The sequence below is a fragment of the Oryza brachyantha genome, chromosome 1 (genome assembly GCF_000231095.2).
Source record: "Oryza brachyantha chromosome 1, ObraRS2, whole genome shotgun sequence".
NCBI classification, from domain to species: domain Eukaryota; kingdom Viridiplantae; phylum Streptophyta; class Magnoliopsida; order Poales; family Poaceae; genus Oryza; species Oryza brachyantha.
Genome location: NC_023163.2, coordinates 30,674,210 through 30,692,471, shown reverse-complemented (window position 1 = coordinate 30,692,471; position 18,262 = coordinate 30,674,210). Strand labels below are relative to the sequence as shown.

General features: G+C 43.1%; 5 protein-coding genes across 6 annotated transcripts; 3 read left to right on the top strand and 2 right to left on the bottom strand.

Annotated features, from left to right (window-relative positions):
* Positions 1-344: 344 nt before the first annotated feature.
* Positions 345-1,271, top strand: LOC121053237. The gene has a single exon (XM_040519808.1). The coding sequence runs from the start codon at positions 345-347 to the stop codon at positions 1,095-1,097; it is 753 nt and encodes a 250-aa protein (XP_040375742.1). The 3' UTR covers positions 1,098-1,271.
* Positions 1,272-2,369: 1,098 nt separating this feature from the next.
* Positions 2,370-3,981, bottom strand: LOC102705691 (pentatricopeptide repeat-containing protein At1g05600-like). The gene has a single exon (XM_006646538.3). The coding sequence runs from the start codon at positions 3,979-3,981 to the stop codon at positions 2,458-2,460; it is 1,524 nt and encodes a 507-aa protein (XP_006646601.2). The 3' UTR covers positions 2,370-2,457.
* A 2,705-nt stretch (positions 3,982-6,686) lies between these two features.
* LOC102721784 (rho GDP-dissociation inhibitor 1-like) lies at positions 6,687-8,465 on the top strand. Its single transcript, XM_006645150.3, has 5 exons — positions 6,687-7,034; positions 7,143-7,209; positions 7,314-7,532; positions 7,912-8,036; positions 8,134-8,465. Exons 1-5 carry the CDS (start codon positions 6,870-6,872, stop codon positions 8,212-8,214), a joined length of 657 nt encoding a protein of 218 aa, XP_006645213.1. The 5' UTR covers positions 6,687-6,869; the 3' UTR covers positions 8,215-8,465.
* Positions 8,466-9,613: 1,148 nt separating this feature from the next.
* LOC102721216 (glycine-rich RNA-binding protein 4, mitochondrial-like) lies at positions 9,614-17,988 on the top strand. 2 transcript variants are annotated; one of them, XM_040525901.1, is made up of 5 exons: positions 9,614-9,851; positions 9,951-10,019; positions 13,550-13,656; positions 13,753-13,836; positions 17,399-17,988. In XM_040525901.1, the coding sequence occupies exons 1-5, from the start codon at positions 9,689-9,691 to the stop codon at positions 17,408-17,410; spliced, it is 435 nt and encodes a 144-aa protein (XP_040381835.1). In that variant the 5' UTR covers positions 9,614-9,688; the 3' UTR covers positions 17,411-17,988. The 2 variants fall into 2 exon arrangements, with proteins under 2 accessions (XP_040381835.1, XP_040381838.1); XM_040525904.1 differs by having other exon boundaries at positions 17,402-17,987.
* On the bottom strand, positions 14,057-15,917 carry LOC102721496 (protein NRT1/ PTR FAMILY 2.13-like). The gene has a single exon (XM_015835253.2). It carries the CDS (start codon positions 15,552-15,554, stop codon positions 14,553-14,555), a length of 1,002 nt encoding a protein of 333 aa, XP_015690739.2. The 5' UTR covers positions 15,555-15,917; the 3' UTR covers positions 14,057-14,552.
* Positions 17,989-18,262: the final 274 nt, after the last annotated feature.

The following is an 18,262-nucleotide window of genomic DNA, read 5'->3' as shown; positions in this document are numbered from 1 at the left end:
AATTGAATTATCTAACACAGGCATTTTTTTTTTGTTACATCTGCCTTGACATTATCGGAGCGCAGGAACGAGTGAACGACGCCACGGCGGAGTCCTGCGGCTGGGGCAATGTGGCACGCGCTTCCGGGCCTTCTCACGAAAAAGTGAAGTCCGATTCGACTTCGAGCCCAACACGAGTCCGAGTCGGTCCCGTCCGCTACTTGGGCCAGCTATACAAGTCTCGCGAGAGGCGAGAGCGGATGCGTCTTCTTCGATCTCCTCGTCGAGTGGCTCGAGCCGTCGAGCGTCTGCAAGTGTTTCAACTCGAAGGGCACGGCGAGATGAATCAGACGACGACAGCAACGATGGCGCATGGCGGGAGCCCCGATGAGAAGCGCAGCGCGAGCTTAGAAGCGCTGAATGCGAAGGCAAAAGTCCTCGCAACGCGGCACGATGTCCACGTCGCCATGGTCTACCCGGGCGACAATGGCGAGCAGCAGTACTGGCCGTCGCGGGAGTTGGTGCAGAAGATCTACTTTCGGTACCGCAAGCTGCCGGAGAAGGATCGGAAGGAGTACCCCAGGTCCGTGACCCAGAACCAAGCCGACTTGGCCAGGGAGCTTCTCCGATCCATCGACGACTCCCTGGCGGCCGTGAGCGACAGGATACGGGAGCTGCAGCCGCCTCAGGACGTCGACGAGGTCGAACAACAACTGATCCTGCTCGAGCAACCGGACAGCTTCATGGTGGAATCTCAGGACCACGGCAGCGGCGGCTCGGACGCTCAGGATATGGACCGCGAAAACGCCATGCCCGTGGAGGAGGAGAGCGCCGTGCCGGGCGAGGACGTCGTCATGAGAGACCAGGTGGAGCAGACGCAGCCGCCGCTGCACGACGCCGCGGCCCCGCCGCCGGTGAGCGCGGACGGCGTCGTCCCGCACGACGGCGACGACGGGATCGAGTACGTCAACCTGGGCGCGTTCACGGTCACGCGCGACGCCTTCGAGGCCGTCTGGCGCGAAGAAGGGAGGCCTGTTCCTCCCAGCAACCCCGAGTCGATGAACCGGTGGGCGTTCTTCGATGATGAGCGTCCGGTCGTGTACCTGTCCAAGTGGTGAGTCGCCGGCGGCCCCTGCGCCGTGAGATGGCTCGGTAGTTTCCGGCGGCAGCTAGCTTCGCCGTGTAGTACTCCGGCCACCGCCGCGCCACCACCATTGCGTTTCACGCATTGCAAACGTAGCATCCAGGGAATCTATTGATGATGACTGTTGTTACTAAAGTGTAAATGATTGATGGATAATTGAATATCATCGAGCAATGATCGGTGTTTTTTTTCAGTTTTTTTTTTCTGTATTTGCCTATTCGGTTGTGGTTAATCTCCTTTGTAGCGGCTGAATATTTCTTGTGTTAAAAACGGGTGTGGTTTTTTCGACTCGATCGGTTCGTCCTATTTTAGAGAGACCGATTTTCAATTTCAGGACGTGATTAAAACGGCTCACCCGGTCCGCTTGTTTTTAGAGATCGACGCATTTCACGCTAATCGAAAAGCATGGCTCTTTGGACGTCACGCATAATCACAACTTTGTAAATCTAGTATGTTAACAATCGAAAAGTATATATAGCTCATTCGGTTTCGAAGAAATTTTGAACTAATCAGATTGAATTTATAAAAATACTGTATTTTTTTGCATTAAAGGTACCAGCTTAGAGAGTCGTACCAAGACCATTTTTTCACCTGCTCACTGACTCATGCCCTTGTGTATGACTTAGGTTGTATGAGAAATTGACAGTTTTTTACTCAATCAGATCAGAAACAAAGCTTACCAAAAAAAAAAAGAAATAAACGTGCGATTTGCATAGGTAAAAGAATCAAGTGAGCTAGGCAACTGATGATCATGGTTGTTCATGATAAGTTTGGCACAAGTGAGCTAGGCAACTCCTACTCTGAAAGGAGTAGGTTGACGAAAATGATTTCTATCTTACTCCTCTGTTTAACATCTAATTAAATCAAACGATGGGCTGAACGCTCATATGGAGTGATAACAGCCCTGTAAATTTTTTCCCACATGGCAGACATTAATATCAAAGTATATAGAATCATTCAATAACGTTACTACGTGTGGCAACTAATTACTTACAAAAATTCCTTCTGGAAATGCAGAAATAACAAGACAAAATATCCTTTTGGAACCGCAGAAATAACGAGACGACATGGCTGCGTTCGGCTTCCCATAAGTTAACTTATCTTCCTCGTTTTCTGTACGAACGCTTACCGAACTGCTAAACGGTGTACTTTTTGAAAAAAATTCTATAGGAAAGTTGTTTAAAAAACCAAATTAATCTATTTTATATTTTTTAATAATTAATAACTAATTAATTATGTACTAATCTAATACTATGTTTTTCGTGCCATGGTAGGTTAAGGTCTTCAGTCGAACGCGGCCATAGTTACATACAGAAAAGGAAAACTCCGTATACTCAAACCAGTGGTTTTGGCGTGGTTAAAGAATGTATTTGGCTGAATCTCTCTTCTTGCTTAGCGGCAGTTGTAAGTGCTCCTCCTAAAGCTGTTGAAACCAAAGAAGACCAAACATGGACATCAGGTGTTTCGCCATGCTCGATCATCTCCTCTAGCCATAACAGTGCATCATATGTTCTGCCAACAGAACATAAACCCTCAATAACATTGTTGAATTCACTTCTGTCTGGCCGATGATGACCCTTGACCATCCTCTCCATAACCTGTGCTGCATCCACAAACTTGCTTTCTGAACACAAACCATTGACCAAGATTGAGAAAGTCTCCTTCCGAGCAACACAGCCAAGCTGTTTATCCATCCTTCCAAGGTATCTGAGTGCCCTCGTTGATTGCATCATGTTGCAAAGACCCCTCATTAGCGAGTGATATGTTGCGACCGTCGGAACAAGATCGTTCTTGGGCAACTCCTCCTCCAGCACCTTCACAGCCTCATCTAACCTGCCTTCCCTGCATAAAGAAGCGATCTTTGCCTCATACATGCATAATGTTGGCTTGAACCCCTTCTTGCCCATCTCCTCAAACAAATTCTCTGCCTCATTCAATCTTCCCTCGTCATAGAGGTCAATAAACATAACTTCAAAGCTTGCAACAGTACGTCCGCCTCGAATAACCAATGTCTTATTGATGACTTCCTGTGCATCCTCGAGGCTAAGGCCAGCAAGCATAGGAACACGGAGAGATCGCCGACTACCTGAAGATCTCAACCCCTTCCTGAGTACTTTATCCAGCACTAGCTCTGCCTGCTCACCTCGTCCAGCTGCACAGAGTGCCACCAGCAACGCCCGGTACACCACCACATCTGCGTCGCATCCCCTCTGCGACACGCGCCACAGCATGGAGTAGAGAACGTGAGTTGCTTCATCGAGCATGCCAGCATCGCAGAGCGCAGGCAAGACCGCACGGTAGGCGTCCTTCTCTGGTGTGAGGCACTGGTTGGACATTTCATCAAGCACCTGCAGAGCGAGGTCGGGTCGCCGCACCCGGCACAGCCCCGTGATCAGGGAAGTGAGGTCCTCGGATGCTACAGAGACTTCCGGGCGCCCGGCGAAGTCCGAAAAGATACGGGAAGCTTCGAGAAGCGAACCGTCGGAGAGGAGGTGGCGGAGGAGGGCGGAGAAGGACTGCGACCAAGACGGGGCGGGGGAGGACGGGAGGGAGGAGCGGAAGATGGATACGGCGGAAGCGGGAGGGAGGTGGGGGATGGATGCGGCGAGAAGGGAGTCGGCGGAGGGGGAGGACGGGAGGATGCGGCGGAGGAGGGAGGGGAGGAGCGCAGAGCCGGAGGCCGCGGCGAGGAGCGAGGAGTGGACGGCGTCGTTGTGGCGGTAGGAGGAGGGCGGGTAGCGGCGTGGCGCGCTGCCGTAGATCCGAACGGCCTCGTGCGGGTCCTTCTGCCGGCGGATGGCGCCGGCGAGGTGCGCCGGAGTCAGCACCCGCGGCCACCGCACCGGCGTCGCGCCCATCGCCGCTCCAGCTACTGGGCACGCGATGGTTACAACGCTCTAGTAGTATCTTGCTACTTGGGCCAGCCCAATATCGTAGCTGACTCGACGTGCTCGGCCCGTGACAACGTGGTAGGCCTATTTGTAATATGGGCCTCAACTCCGAAAAGGCCTGAAGCAATTAGCCATCTGGTACTCTCCAGGAATTTTTTGAATTTTTAATTTTATTTATTAAATATTTTATAAATTTAATTTTGTATTTCAAAAATTCACATAACTAACCTCCTGCCACCTCTAGAAGGGCGTAATGCCGACGTGGCAAACAGCCACCCGGCTTGGAGGGACGGCCGTCAACGGCACGCCGGGCAATTTAGCATTTAGCCCCTTTCCGCCCTTCCCGAGACGGCATGGCAATTTTGCATTTATCCCCTTGTCGCCCTTACAGAGGGCGGAAAGGGCCTAAATGTAAAAAGACCCGACGTGCCATTGTCGGTCACCCCTCTCGGCCGGGTGGTCGTTTGCCACGTCAGCATTCCGCTCTTCTAGAGAGCGGCGGGAGGTTAGTTCTGTGAATTTTTGAAATGCAAAATTAAATTTGTAAAATATTTAATAAATAAAATTAAAAATTCGAAAAATTCTACCCTCCAGTCTGTTGAGTGCTGTTGACTTTTCCTCCTAGTGCAAAATCAATCGATTTGAATCCATGCAGTGATCACCAAAATACCTTGATCAAATCATTAAAAAACGTTACGTAATACCCTCCTTCCCAAAATATGATAACTATAATTTTTTTACATGGTCTCTGAAGCAAAACTTTAATTATTAGTTTTTTTCCTATACAACTAGTTGAACGTCCACGCATTGCAACGATGTTTATTTTTTTAAAAAAAAATATCACTACATTTCAAATATTGACCAAGATTCATATTGCAGAATACTAATAGTTTATATCACTGTTTGATGGTTTCACATTTCAGAATATAGTGATATGTAGATTCAATATTCAAAACCATTCCTAGAGTCTTTTAAAGATTATATATAATCAATAACTAAAAATTAGTCTAATATAAAATAAAAGTATTTTCAACAGTATCGCATACTATTTTCATAGTACTAAACATAGAAAATTAATTATCCATTCTTTTTAATAGATGACGTCATTGGTTTTGATGTTACATTCACCATTCATCTCATCTAATACTACCTCCGTTTCATATCGTAAAAATTTTTAACCTTGTCTAAATTCATCAATCGATGAATGTATATAATTTATATATATGTCTAGATTCATTAGCATCCATATGAATTTAGACAAGACTAGAAAGTTTTACGTTGTGAAACGGATGAAGTATGTCTGTCGTTATAACTTGATTTATCATTAAAGATATCTTAAGCTTGACTTAAATTTTTATATATTCATTACACAAATTTTCTATTGAGATGAACGGTTAAATGTATATAAAAAAATAAGGATGTCATGTGCAGCTTTATATATATTAGGTAAAGTTTGCAAGTGTTAATCTTCTTTTGAAAAGAAATTGTGCATGCCCTGCAATTTTGACGTAGGGAGTAAGCATGAAAGTTTGTTACATGCATCGCAAAACATGTGTGAAAAAGGGATCGTTTTAACATGCGAACTTCCATGCGTCCGCTAAACCGCACCGCATAAACACTTATGCATATCTAAACAATTATATATACAACTTTTTAATAATTTATGTGTAAAAATTTAAACATATAAATAAATTGAACATATAAATTATCTACATTAAAATATCATCTAAAAAAATATATTTATAAAGATTATAGACCTAAAATTACACATATAAAATTTACACAATAAAGTTGCGTTCGGGCGGTAGCCTTCTCGGTGAAAAGGGGGAAGAAAATTTCATAGGACTTTGGTCCTTCGCTAGAAGGAAGGACTTTGTTTTCCAAATGACATGTGTCATCCTGTCAGTAAATGTTTTCCAAATGGCCTTAGACCATATTTAGTTTTCAAAAACTTTTTCTAAAAATATCATATCGAATCTTTGAAGATCTAAATAAAGTATTAAATATACATAGACATTAAAACTAATTACGTAGTTATGGAGGAAATCGTTAGACGAATCTTTTAAGCCAAATTAGGACGTGATTAGCTATAAGTGCGACAGTAACCAATATATGCTAATGATAGATTAATTAGACTCAAAAGATTCGGCTTGTGGTTTTTAGGCTTAATCTGGAATTTGTTTTGTAATTAGTCTATATTTAATACTTCAAATATACATTTAAAAGTTTGATGTGATGTTTTTGCAAAAAAATTTTGTAAACTAAATGAGACCTAAGTGAGAAGATGCAGATGAAAGAAATTAGTGAATTTTGCTTTAAGATTGGTATGGGACACATGTCGCATGAAAAACGAAGTCCTTCCTTCCAATAAAGGACTGAAGTCCTGTGAAATTATCTTCCTGAAAAGGGCGTTCTACGCCCGTACGTTCTAAGAGAGAGAGAGAGAGAGAGATCACAGCAGCAGGTCGACGCGGGAGCGAGCGAGCGGACGGCCGCAGCGCGCGGCGGGGGCGCCGGCCGCGCCCGCGCGCACACTTGGCGCCCTCCCGTCGCACCGTCCCCGCCACGCCCGGGGGGTGCGCGCGAGCGCGCGGTTCTCTTGCACGCCACGACCCTTTCCTCACCGATCCCGTCACACCACCACCACGTACTTACCACCACCACCGCGCGCCCCCAGCTCGCTTCCTCCCTCCCCCCACACCGGCCACGCCCATACATACGGATCCCACCACCGCAGCGCGCGATCCTTCCGTAGCAACCTCCGTTCGCCGTCCCCGTCCCCCGGCCACGTGGGAGCGAAGAAGCCACCACCGCCGCCGCCCGCCTCCGGCCGGCCCCGCGCGCGCGCGCCCCCCATGGACAATAAGGACAAGGAGAAGGAGCACGAGCAGACCGCGTCGGGCCGGAACCCCGACGTGACGAACGACGTCGAGGAGGAGGAGGAGGACGAGGAGGGCAACAAGCGCGCCGTCGTGCTCGGCCCCCAGGTCCCCCTCAAGGAACAACTCGAGCTCGACAAGGTATGCCTCCATTGTTAGTTAATTTACGATCAGGAGGAATTTCTGACGCTAATATTGGAATGAATCGATCTGAACATCATTTTTGTGCGATCTGTTCTGCCAATGCAGGATGATGAGAGCCTGAGGAGGTGGAAGGAGCAGCTCCTTGGGCAGGTTGATACTGAACAGCTTGGAGGTACACACATCTTGCTGCACCTGTTTCTTCCAAGTTCTCAGGATCTTGACCATGCATGGCGATGCTGCTTGCTTGATCTTGAACGTAATGGCGAATGCGTGCAGAAACTGCTGAGCCGGAGGTGAAGGTGCTGAACCTGACCATCCTGTCGCCAGAGAGGCCTGACCTTGTCCTGCCGATCCCGTTCGTCCCCGACGAGAAGGGCTACGCCTTCGCGCTCAAGGACGGCAGCACTTACAGCTTCCGCTTCAACTTCATCGTCTCCAACAACATCGTGTCAGGCCTCAAGTATACCAACACTGTCTGGAAGACTGGAGTAAGAGGTGACACAACGCCACTAAAACCTGATTTCCATTTTCTATGATGTAGATCGGACAAAATGGTGCTTCCATTCTACGTCTATTTCATTGCAAGCAGCAACAGCCATAGATTTGATCGTTCGATAAAATTTCCGATATATGATCTTCATTAGAATTTTGCATGTGCTGCAATCTCTTCATACCTTAATTACAATAGTTCATTTTAGATGTTGATATTAATATATCATTAGGTCATTTAGCTCGAGAAACTTTCCTATGTCCTTCAGTAAAACAAGATGTTAAGGTAAAATTAATTAGGCACTTCAGATCGTATTGATCTATGGAACAATTAACTCCACAATGCCATATTATGCATCATATGTGTGTGTGTTCTGTATTGCAGTGGAGAACCAGAAGGTGATGCTGGGGACATTCAGTCCCCAGCTAGAGCCATACACGTATGAGGGTGAAGAGGAGACCACCCCTGCTGGCATGTTTGCAAGAGGTTCCTATTCTGCTAAACTAAAGGTATGCAAAATTGTCAGGTTTCATCTTTTTTTTTTTTTGCTGTAGTAAGGAAAGTACATTAGTTACTAATCATGAATTCAATTTATTTGTTAATCAGTTTGTTGATGACGATGGAAAGTGCTACTTGGAGATGAGTTACTACTTTGAGATTAGGAAGGAGTGGCCAGCCACTCAATGATTGTGTGGAACTAAAAAAATGCTTCAGAAACATGTTAGCTCCTAGCTAAGCCAAGGCAGATGCATGCGCTGTTGCTTCTAGAAATGATTCACTGTGTCGTCGTTAAAGGCCTTTAATTTGTTTTGAGTTTGTCGCACTTTCTTTCTTTCCTTTTCTCATCTTTTCCCTGCTCTTTGGTCGCATAATGTTTATTCGAACATATATAATCGATTCTCTCTATCTGGAGACACTGATATATATATTTATGTACCGCTGAACCTGTTGTTCGAGCTAATTAATTAATCAGTTGTTATAGCCACTTTCAGAACTCAGTTGCTTCTGAATGTCTTAGTGGTTAAAGTGCAGTGTTAGCTGAGTTTTCCTTTGACGAAAATGATGAATGATTCGATCATCTGCCTGCCAAGTCAAGATTTTTGCGTGTGGTTTAAGTTGGTTTTGCACCTGGCGTTCCCCCCAGCCTCTCACTGGCCTGGGCCTGCTGCCATTGAGCATAGGGGTAATTAGTGCATTAGGTGCCAGAACGCCGTTTTCTTGACATGGATGAAAGCAAAGCTTAATTAGGAAGAGTAACATAGCAGCTAATGCTCCTTACAGATCGAAGCATCTGTAATAGGATGGTACTGTGTACTGCCGGTGGTCAGGCACCGTACGTGTGTATTCACAAGGTCACTGTAATCTGAAAGTTGCATGGCACCTGGCGCAGCTAGCTTCTTCCTTCGTTGATCGTTGTTGTCTTCTTCTCGACCAGTATTTTGCCGCACACGATGAATTAATTGGCGGGATTGCGTTACTCCATCTTCCTAAGGCCGTGATCGTTTGCTGTACTAACAACCTCATACTACCTCCGTTATAACTAATTGTCATTAGAGTGTAAGTCTAATGAAGTTGGGGACCTAGGAGGTACGAAGGTTATACATTTTTTTAGCCTCGTAAAATTGTGTGGGTCTAGTGAAGAATGAATACGAGGGCAAAGAGTGGGATTAGATGCGTCAACACATTTATCTGAAAGCAACAGATTTATCAATATTAGCCCATTACACCGTAGGAAAAGTTCATTTGGGCAACCAGCTATTCCTTTTGGGCTGGATATTCGGAATCAGGATAACAACCTCATACTACCTCCGTTATAACTTTTATAATGTTTGATTTTTTTTTTCAAATTTTGATCAATCGTCTTATTTAAAAATTTAGTATAAATATAAAAAAATAATAAAACGTGCTTAAAGTTTTTTATAATAAGTAAGTTATAAATAAAATAAATAATATTTTTATAATATTTTAAATAAAATAAATGATCAAATATTATAACTAAAAAATTAAGCTGTAAAACTGAAACGGAGGGAGTATATTTGGGGCTTTGGGTTGTTTGTGTTGCTTCCCAACGACGTTTTCAGTTGGGTGGGGGCTTTGAGCTCGCGGTGCTTCGCGTGCTCGCCGTTAACCAGCCGCCGCCGTCGACGTCGCCGCCGCCGGCATGGCGGCTCGGGCGCTCCTCTCCGGCCTGCGCCTCGCTCCTCTCAGCCGCCAACGCCCGGGTCGCTCTCTCTCCGCTGCCGCCGCTCCGCCACTCGACGAAGACGAGTCGCCCCATCCTCCTCCACCGACTCCGCCCTCCAACTCGAAGCTCTTCGTCGCCGGTGCAGCCTCCTGCTCTCCCGCATCTATTTCCTTCCGCAATCCAACTCCTGCTGTTTCATGGCTCTCACCTTGTTTATTTTGCTATGGCGCGCGCGCAGGGCTCTCGTGGGCCGCGGACGAGCGGTCGCTCACGGACGCCTTCTCCTCCTTCGGCGCCGTCACCGAAGGTAATCCATGGATCGCGAGCATTTGTCACTTCGAAATGTTTCGTTTAGGTTCTAGAGAATAACCTGATGAGTGTTGGTCTGGGGATTGGGAGGGTTCAGATGGTGTGCACGGTAGGTGTTCGATGAAACAGCTCAAATGCAGTGGGCGTTCCGGTCGCCCGCAACCTCGTCAAACGCTTGACGAAACGCCCGTTAGGGACGTGGTCGCATGTTCGGCGGCAATCTACCGGCATGCGAAGAGTGGGTTGTTTGGAGATGCTGTCAAGCTGTTTGTTGGCATGATGAGGGCGGGGGTTAGCCCGAACTCGTTCACATTGGTTAGTGCTTTGCTAGCAGCTGCCGGGATGGGTGACATGGTGCTTTCCGAGTGCATCCACGGGTGGGCTATGAAGAGCCGTTTGGAATCCAATCCTTTTGTTCGGACCGCATTGCTTGATTCCTATGCGAAATGTGGATGCCCCATGAAGTCCTGGGCATTGTTTGGTGAAATGAGGGATCCTGGTATAGTTACTTGGAATGCACTTATTTCTGGGTTAGTGCAGAACGATCTGTTTGAGGAAGCATTGTTGGTTTTTAAGAGGTTGCTGTTTTCATTTGGACCAGTTCATAATGTTGTGACTATGATTAGCATTGCTCAGGCTTATGCTGGTTGTGGTGACCTTGGATCATGTGAGAGTGCACATGCTTATTCAATCAAGATTGGTCTTGATTCAAATGTCTCAGCGACAAACTCAATCCTGGGTATGTACTTGAGTTTTGGTAGTCTTGCAATTGGAAGGGATATTTTTCAAAAGATCACTGTTAGTGATGTTGTTTCTTGGACGATGATGATGGGTTTCCTTCTTGGGGAAGCCCAGGCTATTGAAGTTATACGTTTGTTTGTTCAGATGAGGTCGAGTGGTATAGTGCCTGATAGGGTAGCAATGGTTACGGTGGCACAAGCTTGTGCAAATCTGGGTGATGGAAGAATTGGAAAGTTGGTTCATAACCAGATTGTAATCCGTGGGTTCAGTGGTGAGCTTCCTGCAGTTAACTCTTTAATCACAATGTATGCTAAATGTGAGGATTTAAGTTCTGCAAGAATGTTGTTTGATGGTACAATGGAGAAGAGCTTGGTTTCATGGACTGCAATGGTGTCAGCGTATGTAGAAAATGGATATGCTCTAGAAGGGATGCATCTCTTTGCGAAGATGAGGCATGAAGATTGCTTTATGATTGATTCTGTGACATTGGTCACCTTATTGCTTGCTTGCTATGAGATTGCTTATTTTGAATTATGTATTCAACTTCATGTATACTGTTACAAATCAGGTTTGTGTCTGTACAAACCTGTTCTTAATACCCTCATCGCAGTTTATGGAAAGTGTGGATATGCGACTTTAGCACGCAAAATGTTTGATGAGATGATTTCTCGGAATATTGTCTCATGGAATACTATGATATTATCTTATGGTATAAATGGCCAAGGAGAGAAAGCAGTAGCACTTTTCAATGAGATGGATAAATCTAATGAGGATCGAGATAGTGTGACTTATTTGAACACATTGCTAGCATGTAGCCACTCTGGACTGGTGGATGATGGAATGCTCATCTTTAGAAGAATGATTGATGAGAAAGGCATAAATCCATGTCCAGAGCATGTCGGGTGCATAGTTGATATGCTGGCAAGAGCTGGCCGCTTGGATGAAGCAGCAGAAGTGGCTAGCTTGACTCAAAATAAAATAGGATCAGATGCTTGGAAGGCTTTGATGGGAGGGGGCCATTTGCATGGTGACATGGAACTTACTAAAGTTGCTGCAGAGAAGGTGCTCGCATTGGAATCGTTTGATTATGGGCATGTTGTGTTACTTTCTAATGCTTATGCATCATCTGGCAAATATACAGCTGCTGAATCTGTCAGATCCTGTTACACAAAGAGAAATAAAAAGAAAACCTTAGGGCTCAGTTCCATTGGGATCATGCCATACAGCAGAAGATAGTAGAGCAACAATTCCCTAGGGAAGAGAAAAGATACATCAAACAATTAGTATTTAGTATTCACTGTCTCAAGCTATTGGAATCCATCTCAGGCATAAGACGACTTTTCACTTTGAAACTGTCAGGTCTCCTGTGACAAAGTGAAGCATTAAGCATGATATTTCGAATGCACGCTTGCACAGTTGATGCAATAGAAGATTGCCTTGGTCCATGGGCCATGAACACCGATATAACACCTCACCCCAGGAGCCTTTAACATGTAAATATGGATTCTAACAGTACTGACCAGCTAGGACAGCTTTTTTAATGCATACTAATTTTTTAGCTCTTCTTTTTATTTATGTCCATTTTTGTTTTTCAAGTTGGGATTTATGGCAGTCTTCTAGTTGGCCTGATGCCCTGATTCTGGACTGTGCACGTTGACTTGCAGAAATGCTAGCACAACAGCATACTAGTCATAGTAAATACCAGATGTTGCAGTTTTTTTAGTAGTATACTAGTATACTGGGTTGCGGGTGTGCACCTCTTCATGTGTTCTGTGTGCATACAATTGATGCATAGTCACTTAGTCAGTTGCTAAAATATTTGCAGGATTTTACTTGAAATATTTCACAAGATATGGCTGGAATGCATGCATTATTTTATCCAGTTTGTGTGTAACTGTTTCTTTGCAACTTGCATTTTATTTGGCAGTCTGGCAGTCCCTATTTATCAGCTACTTTGAAACTTATCTTGGACTTTTATTCACAGATCTAGGCTGCGTTCTTTTTAGGTGCTACAGTGCAGATTATTCCTCAGTTTTTACGCATACGCTTTCTGAACTACTAAGCGGTGTTTTTTTTTGCAAAATAATTATATATAGAAGTTCATTATCTTATATTTCTAAAGTAGATTTTCAAATTTGTAGTGCTTAATTTCATCGTTTACACCATTAAATAGCCATCAAAAAATCAAATAATCTTTCATCCTTCATTTTTCATCCATAATGTGTGCACTTTTCTGCCTTAAAGTCATTAGCATTTCACGCATATTTCTGTGATCCCACCAGATATAGTTCACAAATGTTACACTAGATAATTAAACATAGAAGAGAGCTATATTTATTTTATGACATTACTCAAGTACTGATACTTCTCTTCGATCAATAAACATTTGGCCGCTCTTGAAGTCTAAATTATCTAATGCCTATGCATTGATGGCTATATTTCATGCGTATTCATGCATATTCACCAGAGTTGATGGCTATATTTCGGTTTGAAGCAGGTTCATATATGGCATGATTATTTATCAGCTATCACAAGGTTTTAGTCAATATGCATTAATACATATAAGATGGAATTATATGGTGGAGTTATATTGGTGTTTGCCTGCTATATGTGTGGCCACGTGTGTTTTGCAATTGTTTGTGTTCCCACAAACTGCAGTGCTTATAGGTTAATGCATTCCTTACCTAATCATTAAGCTGTTATTAATGATTAGGTAATGCCTTCCTTACCTAATCATTAAGCTAGTATTAGCAAACATAATTATATAAAAACTATTTGATGATGCAGTGAGAATAATGTATGACAAAAACTCTGGAAGGTCAAGAGGTTTTGGGTTTGTTCACTTCTCAAATGATTATGAAGCTAAGTGCGCCAAGGATGCTATGGATGGAAAGGTAGAGTTTTATGAAGAGAGATATCTAACAGATTGCTATGTTAACTGTTGTAATGAAAAACGAACAGGGAAGTAAACAGGTTTGTTTATCCTACAGGTAATGCTAGGACGACCGTTGCGGATAAGTTTTGCTCTTGACAAAGTCCGTGGTGCTCCAGTTATTGTTCCACGACTTTCCACGGTGAGTTTAACAATCAGCATGTTCATTACCTTTCTGGAACGAAGTGAGATTTTTTCCCTACCGTGAACCCTTTATTCTATATAAAACATTTCTGTGATTTTCTCATAATATATCTTAAGCAACAAAGTAAGATCTCCACCATGTATGACTTTTTTTTAAGTAAAGAAGGAAGTTATTTTTTAACGCGCATTAAGTATATGATGGATCACCCACACTGTGTGAGAATACCTACATGAATAGTTGAAAGATACATATCTCGGCAATTTGTTTCACATATAACTGGAACTCACTTTCTCCTATTGCTTCATAGCCAGCTACTTACTGCAAATCCTGTTCCTAAAGTATCTACGAGAATTTCAAACATTATGCTCACGAAAGGTGGTACTAGAGAAAGATGGTGTATGGTATGTGCTTGTCACATAATCATTATGCACTTGATTAGGTTTCATAAACTAGTACTAGTACACTCAGATTCCATTATTTCTAATTAAACGGGACAGACCATTTAAGCTCTTATTCATGTTTGCTAGATAACATGTCACCCACTTACTAAACTATGGTACTCTTGTTTATGTCACATTCATAAGATGACATGGAAGTCTATTTGATGTTACAAACACAAGGGGCTCCTCAAATTCAAAATTGAAATTTCAATGTGTGACCATGCCCGAGGTATATTCACTGCGCCGGACCAATTAGATCTGCAGTTGCACTATTCATTTGCTAGGTGCATCTGTGTCAATGGCTATCTCTGTGGCTTCTTCCTTAGTAGGTATTTTTATCGATTCTTCCGTGTGGAGTGACATGACCTTGTATTGGTAGTAATGTGAGCATATAAGAAAGTAAATAAGATTCAGGACTCCCATGAGGGCAATAAAATAAAAGAAATAGTCAAGTTTGCCAAGATTAATATCGTCTGTTAACCAGCTTGATTGACCATCTCTGGTAGTGACCCTTCTCATGATGTTTACCATAGCAGTACTCAGGTAGTTCGCTCCAGCTATTGTACAGAAGAACAAAGATCCTGCTAGGGTTTGCATATTCTCAGGAAACTGCTTATTGTAGAATTCTATTTGTCCAACTGCATTGAAGGCCTCAGCGATACCCATTAAAACAAGTTGGGGTGCAAGCCACATCACTGACATAGGTGATATTCCTCCATTCGACAAAGCTGAGTTCCTCCTCTTGTGTTCAACAAGTCCTGCTACCACCATTGAAATGGAAGAAATGACCAACCCTATCCCCTGTCTCTGTAGAAGTGTAATACCACTTTCCACTCCAGTGAATCGTCTAGCTATAGGTACTAAAATCCGGTCATAAATGGGAATAAATATAGTTAGGGCAATGAGGGATATGGATACAACAGAGCCTGCTGGAATTTCAAAGTGCATCCCAAAGTGACAGTCCATTGTAAATGTTTGCAAGATTATATAGGTGAATTGCTGAGCCAATGCGACAAAGCATAAGACTCCAGAAACATAAATTGGCACAATTCTTATCAAGCATTTGACCTCCTCTATTTGCTGGATGTTGCAAAGCTCCCAAGAGTTTCTCGCAGAACCGTCAGCATTTATATCACCATTCCTTATAATTGCAGCTCTATTCAGAAACCTGAGATGAGTAACATGCATCAGACTATGACTGTACATATAATTGTTTGAAAGGGTCAACATTATGTTTGACATGACTTGCATGTTTCTCATGTTTCTTAACTTCATTTGAGGATGTGGTGCATTCTATGCATTTGCTAGAGGAAAAGAGATTTACATTTACCAACAAATACAAATTAAATCATTTTGTTTTCTAGCATGTGGTAACATCAATCAGTAAATATTTATGTGCGTTGCTGTTGTTAATCATACAAAATACTCATGCAAGTTAGGATATACATGATCTACATGAGTTCAATATCTAGCTCATTGGCTGTATAAGATTCTCAAGCCCTACAACTTGGTAAGACATAATAAAATTCACTAAACTTTGAAAACCTGATTAAGTATTGGAAGTTGCTTTGCTTTGGAAACTCAAAATGTTTTGGCAATACAATAAAACAATATCAAGAAGTTTTGTTTTTTACATGTACATGTAGATATGTGTACCAGCACAATTTTGTCCCTCAAGGTCGATGCAAACTTGAAAATTCAAATCAAACCCATCATGATTTATTGTAATGTTCCTGCACAAATCCTGAAGCACTCTATGACTATGTGTATGGCAGTGTGTGCCCCCATATACATATGACATGCATTTCTCAGTTTGTTAAATGTTTTAATGCTTTCACTATGACTAATCATTGTTTTACTTTTTCCAACACTTTTAAAGTTGCTTAATTCTCTAGCTACATTTGTTCCAATTCTGTCCATTTTTAGGGGTAACAGAAGTTTACCTGAATTGGGAAGTGAGTGGCAATCTGAACATGCGGTTGCCTCTTGAGGGAGGGTTGTAGAGCGTCAATTCTTGTTGATTTATATCATGAGGGCAAGGAAGCTTGAGTTTCCTCTTTTTAAATGAAGCTACTAAAACCTGTGCAATTCCAGCAAAGATGCTTCCCTCTGGTGGTACATGGACGTATAGGTTGGTACCCAGAAATAATATAATAATTGCTAGAAGCATGAGGAATGTGGGTATGCCAAATCCTATTGGCCAGCTGACATTGTTCTGGATGTAGATGATGACAGTCATCGATAAAACTAGGGCAGCAGTACTTGTGCCATAGTACCAATTATAATAGCTGTTTAGTCCTTTTCGACTTTCTTCATTGGTCTTATCAAACTGGTCTACTCCAAAGGGCAAACTGCAGGGCCGGATTGCTCCCCCACCAATAACTAGTAAGCCTAGGGAAAGGTATAGCACACTTAGCTGAAGTGGTGATGGGCTGTTGCAGTCTCCACGTAATTGTGTTGTTTTGTTGCAGACCAGTGGTTTGAGAGCTGGAACTGATGCAGACAAAGTCATTCCCAGCATCCCCTGTTTTTTAGCAAGCAAATAAGGAAATTAAAATAAGTTCATCTCAATGACTACAGGCTCTGCCGCTCTGAATTGTTGCAGATCTCCGTGAGTTGTGTGGTATTCGCAACCATTTTATAGGAAATGTACTACATTTTTTGTGTTCATGTTTTCTTAATTCAGTGTAAAGCTGTTTACATCGGCAACTGTTGATCTAGCTGGAATATGCATCTCAATTTGAATGATATGAATTGTGTCTCATGTAAAGAAAGTTCCACCTAGCACAGCTGGCTGTAGCATGATACCATCCATAGTGTGTTATAGTATTTCACTGATCTTGCTAGGAATCTGGTTATCTTTTACCCTAATTCTTGGGAACAGCTTAAGTCAGTAAAAATAAATGGGATATGCTACTATATCACTTTATTTTTCTGCTTTGCATGAATATAAAGCGGCAAGCATAATCTGTGGCTTATTGTGCATTTGTCCGTTTTACTTATGAAAAAGTAAACAAGTCATATACATTGATTTCATCCATTAAGCTATTGATAATGTTTTTTATTTGTTGGGTGAAGCTCTATATATTGACAATGATCTTTCGTTTACCGTGGTCAAGCAGGTGAAATGATAATACGAGAGAAGGTTGGTATCATATGGACATACCAGGAGGCTTGCGAAGCATCCATATGCTAGTGTTTTGAACCTTCCCAAGCAAGTGTCGGAGATGAAGGCGCCTAGCAATGGCGCAAAGTTAAGTGTACCAAAGAAGATGTTGGTAATATTGGCCGCCTCAATCTGACCAATGTTGAAGCGCTTCACAAGATAAACCGTCAAATTTGCTACTACTCCAATTGACGCAACCTTGTCAAATGTCTCAGTAGCTGCATAGACAATCAAATAAGGTAATTCAGTACGTTACACTCACCTGTTGCAATTGAGGTTCTTTTTTTTTTTTGCATGAAGTACAACATTTTGCTTATTCCCCCCCGCTGCAGTCTGTTCTGTTGCATCATGCTCTCTCCAGCGATTGCACACGTGCAATACGCGGTAGGGAAAATGCTCTTACGGCGTATATTGAATTGATATGATATGATTTACTGTAGTCATGTGCGGAGTAGAAGTACTCATGAGATGATTCACAAGTATAAAGAGTTACAGACACCAAGAGCACTGAGCACATTAATATCTCCATCGCTATCACGTTTACAGTTGAAGTGAAGTGAATCAGAGGATCTAATACTGCAGAATTAACCAGAAACACAATTGCAATGATGTGCTTTCCCTGTGCATGTACTAAATCTGATCGGATACGAAGCTGGTATCCCAGCAAAACAGAATCCTTTTGTGCTTTCCATAGACGCCCCCCCCCCCCCCCCCCCCCCTCCTAGACGGGAAAAGGAAACTATTTTGATCCCTTCGAGGGCATGACCAATGCACCGTGGCTGACATCGTGGTTTCAACTCCACATAGACCAAAGCAA

Coding starts and splice junctions, on each gene's coding strand:
- LOC121053237 (XM_040519808.1), top strand. CDS start 345: ATGGCGCATGGCGGGAGCCCCGATGAGAAGCGCAGCGCGAGCTTAGAA.
- LOC102705691 (XM_006646538.3), bottom strand. CDS start 3,981: ATGGGCGCGACGCCGGTGCGGTGGCCGCGGGTGCTGACTCCGGCGCAC.
- LOC102721784 (XM_006645150.3), top strand. CDS start 6,870: ATGGACAATAAGGACAAGGAGAAGGAGCACGAGCAGACCGCGTCGGGC. Junction 7,533..7,911: donor CTGGAAGACTGGAGTAAGAG/GTGACACAACGC, acceptor TCTGTATTGCAG/TGGAGAACCAGAAGGTGATG. Junction 8,037..8,133: donor CCTATTCTGCTAAACTAAAG/GTATGCAAAATT, acceptor TTTGTTAATCAG/TTTGTTGATGACGATGGAAA.
- LOC102721216 (XM_040525901.1), top strand. CDS start 9,689: ATGGCGGCTCGGGCGCTCCTCTCCGGCCTGCGCCTCGCTCCTCTCAGC. Junction 9,852..9,950: donor CTCGAAGCTCTTCGTCGCCG/GTGCAGCCTCCT, acceptor GCGCGCGCGCAG/GGCTCTCGTGGGCCGCGGAC. Junction 13,657..13,752: donor AGGATGCTATGGATGGAAAG/GTAGAGTTTTAT, acceptor TTTATCCTACAG/GTAATGCTAGGACGACCGTT.
- LOC102721496 (XM_015835253.2), bottom strand. CDS start 15,554: ATGAAGTTAAGAAACATGAGAAACATGCAAGTCATGTCAAACATAATG.